Source organism: Vanessa tameamea, chromosome 6 (assembly GCF_037043105.1).
Source record: "Vanessa tameamea isolate UH-Manoa-2023 chromosome 6, ilVanTame1 primary haplotype, whole genome shotgun sequence".
Lineage (NCBI taxonomy): Eukaryota > Metazoa > Arthropoda > Insecta > Lepidoptera > Nymphalidae > Vanessa > Vanessa tameamea.
Window position 1 is genome coordinate 206,842 of NC_087314.1, and position 11,657 is coordinate 218,498.

Genomic DNA, 11,657 nt, shown 5'->3' on the forward strand with positions numbered 1-11,657 from the left:
GATATCTCGCACGTCGCGGCTGTCTCGTGACACTCTTAATGGTATCGATTCGAGGAGTTGGAAGTTGTGGACGTAAATTGAAACACTACGAATACTTTTCAATTCATTTATTTCACAAAATTACATGACAGATTATTTTACACCAGACGTTCGAAACGATGACAGAGCCAGTTATTTTAAAATGTTGCCATATATCATATACACAAAAGTATAAAATTATTTATTATACGAGTCTGCTAGTAGTATGTTCAAAAACACAAAAAAAAAAACTTAAAACTATGAACACAGAGCAGATCAATTTATTATAATATAATGCCTTTTCACACTCCACATGTAAAAAACAGATAAAAATAAAATGAAAAACGGTAAATAATATTAATAATTACAGACTAAAAAATAATAACGATTAGAATGATTTGTGTTATACAGTATACTATATTACTAATTACACAATAAACATACTTTGTGTAGCGGTTGTATGGTTACACAATGTTTTGTCGTCTTCTTTCAAATATCATATTACTGATGACGGAAAGAGAAAACACTATACAAGTAAACAGTTACAGTGTTCTTAGCTACACAATGTGTTTTAAGGCCATTATTTATTTCGACTAGACGTTTTATATAATTAATATAACATTTAAATAATATGTATAAGCACTTAAACAACATAAAATTAATAAAGCATTGTGATGAATTTGTTTTACGCAATCTATCTGTATATGAAGCTATCCTTTTTAATTCTAAATATTAGACAGAGATAGCAAGTTATTATCCTGTTTAATAACTTTTGTTAATATCTATTAGTAAAACTATATAAATATGAAAAACAACGTCCTGACTGACTGATGAGATACAATTACATAACATTCTTAGGAAATCTTTGTTTCATAATATAGAGGTAACACTTGAGCGGGTTGGTGAGTTCCCTATATTTTCTAGTTTGTCCCCATCGGGACAAATCAATACAGTATGATTGTGCAGTACAATCATACATATTTGGAATTCGACAAATATTTGGTGCTGAAAATACTCTAATGCATATTTTAAAGTATATGTATGTAAAGCCTTAACCCGTAGTTCTTACAGCTCTATATATTAAACTAATTTAAATGATCGAATAAAAAGGTAACCTTTTAGAAGACAACCGTTGAATACGGATCTTTAGTAATAAACACCTTCAAATCATACTATTATAATGATTAGTCGTGTCGTTAGGGTGTCATTAAATAAAGCCTTCATTTGGTAAACTTGAAATGCATTGCGTCGAGTCGGCAGAATACATAATAATTATACAAGTATGTAAACCTCATTATTGATTTTATCGAATCTTTTAAGCTTAATTTCATTTGAGAAAACTATTGCTAATCGTTCTTGCTGGTTCTTCTCAGCAGAGTTTAGATTTTGCTATTCTAAATCAGGAGGCTGGATGACGTCTAATATAATCTCGTAAATACAATCGGGGTAAAGAATGTTTCGATTATTTGAAACCGGAGAGAGCCGAACGAGAGCAAGGACTCACATCGCTGGCAGAAGCCTCAAAAGTCGAGCAGCGCCGGCTTCGTGTCGCGGGCGCACTTGATCAGCGAATGCACGAGCTTCACGAAACCCGTATCTTTCGGCTTCTCCAGGCCCCGGAGCAGCCTGTTCTTCATCACTGCGACGAACTCCCTGTTGCTCAGCTGGCCGTCCACTGCGAAGGCACGAGGCGCTTCAATGATAAATAACAATAGGCGAGAGCGCGAGGGGTCGGGTCGGTCGGGCACTCACGGTTCTCGTCGAAGATGGTGAAGACGACGCGCACGAGGTGCGGCTGCAGCGCCACGCGCGCCACCGTGCGCGCCACGTGGCGCAGCGTGGGCGGGTCGATGGACGCGCCCGCGATGTGGTAGAACGTCAGCGCCGTGTCCACGTCGTTGATGTTGTTCAGCAGGTGGAAGAACTGCAGGTAGTCGTCGCGCGTCACGCCCACGCCGTGGTCGCGGAACCTGCGCACGCACACACGGGTCAGGCGGCCGCGCCCCCCGCCCCCGCCGCCGCCGCCCCCGCCGCCGCCCGAGACTTACATTTTTTTGACGCGTTTGAGCATCCTGGCCTTCTTCTTGGCGGGGTAGCCGGCGTACGCCAGGAGGAGCTCTGCGAAGTCCGCCTCGGTGATCCGTCCGTTTTCATCTGAAAAATTAAACGAAAGAATTTCGTATGAACCCGCGTACCTGAACCTCGAATCTTGATTTTAAGCGACTGGAGAGCAAACCTCTCTCCGGCGTGTTACTTTATACACCAAGGTCGCCCTTCTTCCCGAAACTCCTGTTTACCTACTCTCAAACACTTTAATGCCCACATTCCAGTAAATTAAATGAGTCAGATATTGTCAGATTTCTAATTGGTTTATAATTTAATCCATAGTTTATAATAGAAACATTTCCTTCTCACGAGACCCACCTGGCTGTTTTCTTTGAAATTCGAGGGATAAAATCTCCTTCTGTAGCTGCTGTTGGAAGTCTAGAAACTTTTCAATTGTCAATTTTTCGTTGAGCTTGGGACCAAAGAAGTAAGTAGTCAGCGCCGAGTTTATGCCCTACAAAAGACAAATACTACGATTATACTTATATCAAATAAAGATGGAGACGACATTCGTTACAAACGACGACCACAATAAACGAAGGGCTATAACTTTATCATCTCGTGCTCGGCGTTGGGCGATAAATATTTATACTTTATTCGATTATGTTTACCGAATATAATTAAATGTACTTCTAGCACCGAGTCGGAAGATTCTACCGACAAGAACCGTCAAGAAACTAGACTCGTTTCCAGTAATGAGATGGAGGATGGGGGAGATGTGCCGTAGCTTGCCTTGAAGGTGTTGCCGGTGTTGGCGTGGTCGCGGTGGCGCGAGCCGATGCTGCTCTGCTGGCGGATGAGCGCAGCCACCTTCTCGAACTCCTCGCAGTCCACGTCGCCGTCGCCGTTCAGGTCGAACATGCGGAACGCGATTTCGAAGTGTCGACGCGAAGCTGTAATCGTCAGTTCATACGTTATACACTTTTATTACGACTTATATGCATTAGCATTCTCGTATTTATCCTGTTACTTGGTGCTAGTGTCACATTGTGCAGGCCGAGTAGATACCACACACTCATCGTATATCGTACTGCCAACTAAGATACTTTGTATTGTTTTGTTCCGGTTCAAAGGCACAAGGGATGTTACGTCTTAGTTTACAAGGTTCACCGACCTCGTGACCTAACGTTACGTAACGTTACGTTGCTTTCACCAAAGCGCGGTGGTATTGTAAAAAAATATAATAATATATATAATTCTTACAGCGCCGATGCCTGTACACGTATGACGCGTATGTGCCCATGCGGTGGCGCCCAATACGTGTCATGTGGCACATGTGTAGGTCCGCCCAGAAAATTTATATAAATTAACTTCGTCACTCGAGGCTCGCAATACAGGTGCTGTTAATAGAGTATTACTACTGCCGGTTACGAGACACAATTCGTTTATCAATTTATTTGTAATGTAACGATATTTTAAAACAATCATATCATTGTAATCTACTTCTAGAGATTACATAACTATGATTGCATTTATATATTATGAATTATAACGTTAGAGTACTACAATAGAGTATACATGATCGGTTCGTGACTTATGCAAATACGTAACGAAGTTCTACTTCAGTTACGTGCTATCACTAAAAGCATATAAGTAACGGAACGTGTATCAACAATTTTCACTAAAACTTAACAAAAACGTAAGGTAAAAACAAATCAACAAACAATGACGTTAAGCTATACTAAAAAGATTTATGATAAATTCTTTCAATATTTTTAAAAGTATTAAAACACTAGCTGAACCTGCGGCTTTACCCGTGCAAAAGTTGTTAAACTTTACCTATAGTATACAAACCGTCAACTCCCATTTTCAACAAAGAGGTGTGAATTAAAAGTAGTAGCTTATGTCCTTCCTCGGATCTTAAACTATCTCCATTCCAAACTTTATCTAAATCGGTTCAGCGGTTTAAGCGTGAAGAGGTAACAGTCAGAGTGACTTTCGCATTAATAATATAAGTATGGTGAGTGTGTGTATTTGTAGTATGGCCCACTGCTGGACAAAAACCTCTTATCCATGTCGCAGGCAACTCGCTTACTAGGCCTTCCAATGAAACGCCTAACCACTTTACTAAATGGTTAGGCGTCGCGCGGCGCTGTTCAACCAGCGGCCTGAATGACACTTAGCCAAATTATTTCCGTTCATAGAACAGGTAAATTTGCTTTACTCTCCTTTTTTAAAATTGGTTAAAAAAGCCCGACTCTAACTCTATTTGGTCTTTGCGGAGTCGGAAACTTGGCGTTATAAGTTTATCCTTACCAGACTCGATTTTGTTAAAATTTTGCGCAATCAAACGTATGAATCTGAGCCTTCTAGCAAAATGATCAAAATAAACATATTCTTCTAATCAGGTACCAAACTTCTACCATATACAACACTTTTTTCCCCAAAATTGTGCGTCGGAATTTTAAGCCCGGTCCTTTTACTGCAGCGGTTGCGTTAATACGTAAGTACCAAGAGTAGTTATGATGTCAAAACCTTTTAAAAAATCTGTCTCAATATAGGCGCGATATTATAATTTTTTGCATTTAATCAAATAATTATGTTCCAACCTAAACTATCAATATAAATGTTTTTATTTACATGAGAGTTCCTATTCTATGAATGGAAGATCTATAGGTCGGTGTCATTCAGGAAGCTGGTTGAACGGCGCCCTTTAGTGTCTAGGCTGTTAATTAAAAGGCTAATTTAAAAAGTTGGCTGCGACAATTTTTAAGCACTTAAGCAAATGAAAACTGTGTGGTTCTAGCTCATGTTCGGATTCATGTGTTTTAACCACTGCGCCACCTTGAATCGTATATATAAATATATACTAGCAACCCGCCCCGGCTTCGCACAGGTTAAATGCTGATAATAAATATACTACAGAATGTCTTACAACGTTCTCAGCTTTTTTGTCATTAGACAATACAAACCGCATTTTAATTTAAATCTAATTTTAATTTAATTTTAATCTGGAATATCTTCGAAAATATTCATTTAAATTACATGCTGTAAAGGGCGATTCTGTTTAAAGTAAAGGATAAAATGGTTATTTTGGGTTATCCCTAAGAGATAGACATGTAACATCGCGGCCTTTTTTGAAGATCTTTTTAAGGTTTACTACACTGTAGTACATTATTTTGATCCATCTCGTATGGTTCAGCCAGCGTTTGCAATGTAAGCGCAAAAAATATGTTTATTTAAGACATAACTTGAGAAACCTCTAAAATTATCAGTGTTTCTCTACTATATTGTGCACGTATTATACATATAAACCTTCCTCTTGAATTAATCTATCTATTTAAAAAAACCGCATCAAAATCCGTTGTGTAATTTTAAAGATCTAAGCATACATAGGGACAGACAGCGGTAAGCGACTTACTAGATATTTATTGTTATGTATATTTAAATATGTATTTGATAAGTGAAATATATTCAATGCAGTACACAATCATACGTTTTACATATGCGAGCAAAGATATCATTTAACCGTATTTACTATTCGTCTGTACGAGACCCAAATTGTTTGATAAATAAATGTTGACTTGGTCATATTTCAATTTATTTGTATAAAATTATATTACAAGAGCTAATTTCTTTCAAATTTTCTGTTTTAACATGATTTTTTAGTTTTAATTCGAAAAACTGGCACACTGACCTATTAAAATACTAAGTGGTGTGTCGTTGGCGTGCGGCTCAGTTATGTTAATATCTCAGTTAAAACATATTGATTCGCACGCCATCAGCGGCACGCTATATAAATGAAAATAAATAAACTCTTCACACTTGACGGCCCCCATTAGGACACCATTGTAGTCCGAAACACGAACAACAAAAACGCATACGACACGAAAAATTAGCCGTATGTATATACAAATATTAGTCAAATGGGGATTGAACAGTGCGGGTCTTTGAAGTGACTAAGTGCCAACGTTACCGAGGAATATATTTTATAGTTTTCAGAAGTCCAGTTTAGGCAGTACACGATTAGCGAGTTACGGTCGTGTCTGACCGTCCAATACTGACATGTCAAATATTTACTTCTCGTTCAGGTTTTATTAGGTTTGTTTTGTAGTACACCACATTGATTGGCGTAACATAGTCGAACGTAGCACCGTACCTAGAGCTCGTCCATTGTTACCGAAGATTGCGGCTTAAAATACACAAAGACAAATAAACAAGCTTCATTGGCTTTTCATATACTTATTTCGTGTTTATAATGTGCATAAAAATCTTTCGACCGAGTGTTCGCCACCCGGTATAACAACAGACCCGGGAGCTTTAACACGAGACGAGTTCTTTGAGCAAATATTAACGATGTTGATGTTATTTAACTTTATATTGTTCTCAAACTGATATTGTTTACGAGGTGATTAGTTGAACAATGATGCATCTTCTTTCAAGAGTCAAATCTATGATGTCAGAAACAGATAAATCAGAGTTTAGCTGAACACCGCTAACAACGTTTAAAAGGTCCAATAAAATGTGTACCTACGTCACCATATTAAATACCAAATTGTAATAATTGTAATTGCGTTTAGAAGTTAATGGGTTCCCATCACCACTGATCACTTTTAATATTTACGCTAGTTGGAATGTCAACATTATTTTTAATGTTATTATTGTAATTTGTGTGTTCTATTTTCTTAAAATATCAAGCTTCAGAATTTAAATACATAACTCATTATGACAAGTACTGAAATAAAAACACCATATAGCTAAGCGAGTTATCGGCTTCTAGATAAATAGGAAGCTCGGCGGCGGCGGCGAGATCACAAAATCATTAAGTCCGCTCATGCTCCGTGCGCGGAGGCTGCGTCACTCGCCCTCGCAGCTCTCGAGTCGCACGGTCAATGAAATACGAAACGTGTAAACAGTGGCGCGAAACATGTTCTAGTCAATAGCAACGACTGATTTCATTTTACGTATTACTTAAACTTATTTCAAACATTTAAAAACAATTCGTATACCACATGACGCGGCGAAATGATATTCCCTTCGAAACGACTCCGTTCGCGGATAAAAACAAAGGCTTTCCCGTGCCTGCGATGCGGCGCAAAAACATTAACGTTTCTGTTTTGGGCGACACTTTATATTGTTGTCATGAAAATGACTTTATTGAAGAGCAGCGGCACCCAGACGCCGAGGGACTGGTCGATACCTGACAATTACACCAAGTGGCTGGTAAACGAACAGTATACTCGTGTGTGGTGTTATTATACGTGTTGTCTTTCAGTTGAAGTTCCGATGTTTAAACGCAATACACAGTTGCAGGGCCCGGTCTTAGGGGACGATAACGAATCAGATGCGACCGACGACTGGCTTGAGCCCGACAATGCGACTGTTATCGAATTGGAGAAACGGGTTGTCAGGGCTCAAGACGTCTGCCGACAACGATCCCTTCAAACGCAAGATATAAACAGCAAGGAGTTCTTCGTGGATCACGCTCATAATATTGTTTGGTGTAACATATTCAAGGCGGCCAGCTCGACGTGGATGTACAATTTCAATATTTTAGGTACAGATATTATTGCAACTCAATAATCATTTCTACTCGTGTTAGTGACAATAATTTGAATAAATCAATCGATATGTTTACAGCCGGTTACGACAAGAAGTTTCTCGCCAGAACGAGACATACGCCACTAACATTAGCTCGAAAGAAGTTCCCGAGGCCGAGTGAAGAGGAACTCAGAGATACGATAACGACGCCCGGCGTCATCTCGCTGCTGGTGGTGCGCGAGCCATTCGTTCGGTTGTTATCGGCATACCGGGACAAGTTGGAGAACATAACGCCGCCGTATTACAGAAAATTGGCGCGAAAAATTGTGGCGGAACACAGAGAGGCGGCGACGAAAGCCTTGGGACCGATTACATCGTTCGGTCCGACGTTCCGCGAGTTCGTCGCGCACCTCATATCGCGGCCCGCGGCCGCGTTCGACGAGCACTGGGCGCCGTATCACCAATTCTGCACGCCGTGCGCCGTTAACTTTACGGTCATCGCCAAGGTGGAGACGCTGGCGCGGGACTCGGCCTTCGTGGCGCAGCGGCTCGGCCTGGCGCACGTGCTGCGCCGCCGCGGCCGCCGCGCGGTCGTCAACAAGTCGCGCGACGGCCGCGACACGGCCGCCCTGCTGCGCCGCTACTTCGGCCAGCTGGACCGGCGCATGCTCGCCGGGCTCTTGGCCATATACGGGGTCGACTTCGATATGTTTGGATATGACGCGGGTGTTTATCGCCGTTATGTACGAGAATAAACTGTTTACGGATATTCATGCATTTTTTATTTGCAACTGGGGTTAGATCGGACACGGAACACTCACTCGATAGCACCGTCAGCAAGAAGATGTAATCGCTGAAGGTGATGAGGCCCGAAGATCCCAGCTTGTAGAATATCGAATCCTCGTCTAAATCCAAGTTGAGTCGGTGACTTATGGTCTGTTGAAACAATTCAATCATTTTACTTTTGGTTTTTCTGAAGCGCGATAAGTCTGAGCATTATCTATATGTTATTCATTTGCAAGGCGCGTAAATAGTATCTAATATGAATACGGAAATTTTCTAATACTATTCATCTAATTCCCATTCCAAAGGGCCATAAGTGAACTAACGATTAATGGTAAAGATCAAAGTTCTCTACTAAAATAAATACTACAACTATTTAAGTTCCTGTTGACGGAGGCTGCTACGGAGGCACCGCTATTGTTATATAAACCGGCAGATAGAAAAGCATGCTACGTCGTAAGGCTAAGTATTATTAAAGATTTGAAGCTCCTAATTTTAAATAATTGAAAGTTTCGAGTTCAAGAAATAGTAAAGAAAGCTGGAAAAGAACTACAAATTAAAAATGCTAATAAACCGAAATAAAAGGGGTGTAGGCTGGTTTGTGGAAGGGTACGGAAACTGCCCGCTAGTGTTGTAACAGCATGGTGGGGTCGAGAGTTCAAAATCTGTGCATATTATTAATAAAATAATATTACAAAGGAGTGAGCGCTAGGTATTTGTGAAGAAGAGGCGAATAGCCAGTACCTCATCGATGTTCTGAAAAGAAGAAACTGGTGTAAAGAGAGTGCCCGTGCCAGAGAGAGAGAAAAGATAGTATGTCATAAGAATAATTGTAACCTCTATATTTAAAACACTTAAACTAATTAGTTATCACAATTAATGAGAATTTAATGTTTTTATAAATTATTTTCCTTTATTACAATTTACAAAGTTATTTGTTATAATAGTTATATGCTTTATAGTTAAACAGATCATTTATCAATATAAAGTAGTAACAACTGGCTTTAATATATCTAAACTCTTCAAGGACCGAGCAAGTATTTTTGTGATAAAGTTACTTGCAATTGGCCTCAATACTGCAGGATAATAAAATGAAAGAATCACTTACTTTTGGATCATATCTTCTGTACTGATCTAGTCCTAATCCTGTAAATAGAATCATTATATTAATAAAGGCTTTGATCCACAGACATCTTTTTGAACAATATTCGTAACAGATTGAGTTTGAGTAGTAGAGGCTGCTCCTGTTCCCTAACTGTAATAAATGTGACGACTAACAGCTTTACACGCTTTTCAAAGCAAGAAAGTCAAGCATTGACAACTTACAAAATTTGTAATTTACTTAGAATTTTATGACAAACCAAGTAATATTTACTATCCGGATTTTGAACCCAGTACTTCAAGAGCTTCTAGTAAATAAAATGAAACAATAGCTAATCAAATGAAAGTAGAAGAAGTCCTTTTGTAATATGATACAGAATAAATATGAATAAGAAGTATCCATTAATTACTGTTTACATTTTAAAGACAAATTAGTATATATAGCAGGACCCATAAATAATACTACCATCTGGTTGTTTGACTCCAGGTGTCATGGAACGTAGAAAATCATCTGGAGTCATGAACACCTCGTGCTGATCATGATGTTGAGCTTGTAGAGTTGCAAAGTAACGAAATACCTTATCGGGCGTCGAGTATTGACGCATTCGGTTTTCATATTCAATTATCTATCCAGCAGCGTCCCAAATAAAAACACAATTATAACAAAATGTTTCCTGTTTACAATATCGGTTACCAGGGCTCAATGCACGAGTGACTCACAAGTTAATCTACCTCAGCGACACAAGCACCATTAAGATAAACGGAGTTTAATATTTAATATTTCGGATCACATTATAAAGTGGGTCATATTTCTAACAATGCCAGTGACTATGGGTGGAGGTGGCCACTTACCATTATGTCTATTTTATTTTCTGCTTTCCTAAGCAAAAAGTAAATAAGGTTCTATTTAAAAATGGAATAGATCCAATTGATACTTTGCTAAATTTAAACCATTATAAATAGAATAGCAAAATACATTAAAATACCATCAGGCTGCTTCATGCCAGGCGTTATAGCTCTTAAAAAGTCATCAGGTGTCATAAAAACTTCTGTATTTTCTCCATATGTTAACTTAACTGTCGCAAAATATCTGAATATTTTTTCAGGAGTCGAATAAGCTCTCATTCGATTTTCATACTCAATTATCTGTCATAACAAAATAAATAAAACAACTTAATTAAAATGTAATAACGAAAATAAAATAAATCATAATGAAAAATTATAATTTCTATTTATAGAGGAACTGAAAATATTTAAATCAAAGGTAAATTAAACTATTTTAAATATAATGAACATATTATTCACCTTTCTGTCCCTGAATCCAATTTTTTCTTTTCTGTATCTTTTTTTTCTTGTTTCAACTTCATTCTCTGAGTCCGTCTTCGCCACATCTTCAGCTGCAGTTATAGCTGGAAATACTTGGTATCGCAACCTACACATAATCATTATGTTGAATAAAACTTTTGAATTTTGCTATAATTGAACTGATTATTTTCTAAATACCTGGACTTTATCTTCTACTAGCAGATTACATATTTATTTATATGGAAAACTTAAGAAAATGGAATGAGTCCAAGACCACAGTGAGGTAAAAAATCAGTCTTAACTTTGTATATTTATATTTTCAACTTACCATATTTTATAAGACGTATATCCCACAACGCCTACAACTAGTGAGTATAAAACGTATTTATTAGAATATTTTTGAAAACGGTCATAGTTATTGTTTGTCGTATCGTTATGAATTCTTTGTACGCGAGTGGTTATTGGCGTAATAGACTTAGCAATTTCGTCGATGTGTTTAACGTTGCGCACGGCTGATATTTCTTTAGGTATTCTAAGAAGTCGAGAATACATTTTTGTAAGTGGAGCTAGAGCTGTTAACAGTCGAAATACATAGTCAAAAATAAACGTTTAATATTTGATTGTTTGTCAAATTTAAGATCAAGTCCTTTAGCACACTATTCAGGTTACATCCAGGGTATACTTTTAGAAGCACTATATGAATAAAATTTAAAAACAGCAATAACTTTCTTTTAAAAACAGGTTTCGTTCATTTTTCTGAGATGTACATGACAATTGACACTTGACATATGACAATTGACAACATTCAGATTATAGACGGTCAAATTATTTTTGTTCTCAGACGAATTTGAAATAAATTACAG

At 38.1% G+C, this 11,657-nt stretch overlaps 2 protein-coding genes across 3 annotated transcripts; one reads left to right on the forward strand and one right to left on the reverse strand.

Moving 5' to 3' along the window:
• Positions 1–92: 92 nt before the first annotated feature.
• LOC113393395 (calcium uptake protein 1 homolog, mitochondrial-like) lies at positions 93–11,581 on the reverse strand. Of its 2 annotated transcripts, none has more exons than XM_026630258.2 (10): positions 11,123–11,581; positions 10,795–10,921; positions 9,956–10,115; positions 9,497–9,534; positions 8,427–8,541; positions 2,857–3,017; positions 2,443–2,578; positions 2,067–2,172; positions 1,771–1,988; positions 93–1,693 (listed from the first exon to the last, which is right to left on the reverse strand). In XM_026630258.2, exons 1-10 carry the CDS (start codon positions 11,344–11,346, stop codon positions 1,539–1,541), a joined length of 1,440 nt encoding a protein of 479 aa, XP_026486043.2. In that variant the 5' UTR covers positions 11,347–11,581; the 3' UTR covers positions 93–1,538. The 2 variants fall into 2 exon arrangements, with proteins under 2 accessions (XP_026486043.2, XP_026486042.2); XM_026630257.2 differs by lacking the exon at positions 9,956–10,115 and adding an exon at positions 10,476–10,635 and having other exon boundaries at positions 11,123–11,579.
• Positions 6,874–8,375, forward strand: LOC113393401 (carbohydrate sulfotransferase 13). Its single transcript, XM_026630275.2, has 3 exons — positions 6,874–7,287; positions 7,372–7,621; positions 7,705–8,375. The coding sequence occupies exons 1-3, from the start codon at positions 7,090–7,092 to the stop codon at positions 8,358–8,360; spliced, it is 1,104 nt and encodes a 367-aa protein (XP_026486060.2). The 5' UTR covers positions 6,874–7,089; the 3' UTR covers positions 8,361–8,375.
• Positions 11,582–11,657: the final 76 nt, after the last annotated feature.

Coding starts and splice junctions, on each gene's coding strand:
- LOC113393395 (XM_026630258.2), bottom strand. CDS start 11,346: ATGTATTCTCGACTTCTTAGAATACCTAAAGAAATATCAGCCGTGCGC. Junction 10,922..11,122: donor TATACGTCTTATAAAATATG/GTAAGTTGAAAA, acceptor GATTATGTGTAG/GTTGCGATACCAAGTATTTC. Junction 10,116..10,794: donor TTGGATTCAGGGACAGAAAG/GTGAATAATATG, acceptor GCTGCTGGATAG/ATAATTGAATATGAAAACCG.
- LOC113393401 (XM_026630275.2), top strand. CDS start 7,090: ATGATATTCCCTTCGAAACGACTCCGTTCGCGGATAAAAACAAAGGCT. Junction 7,288..7,371: donor ACAATTACACCAAGTGGCTG/GTAAACGAACAG, acceptor CGCAATACACAG/TTGCAGGGCCCGGTCTTAGG. Junction 7,622..7,704: donor GTACAATTTCAATATTTTAG/GTACAGATATTA, acceptor ATATGTTTACAG/CCGGTTACGACAAGAAGTTT.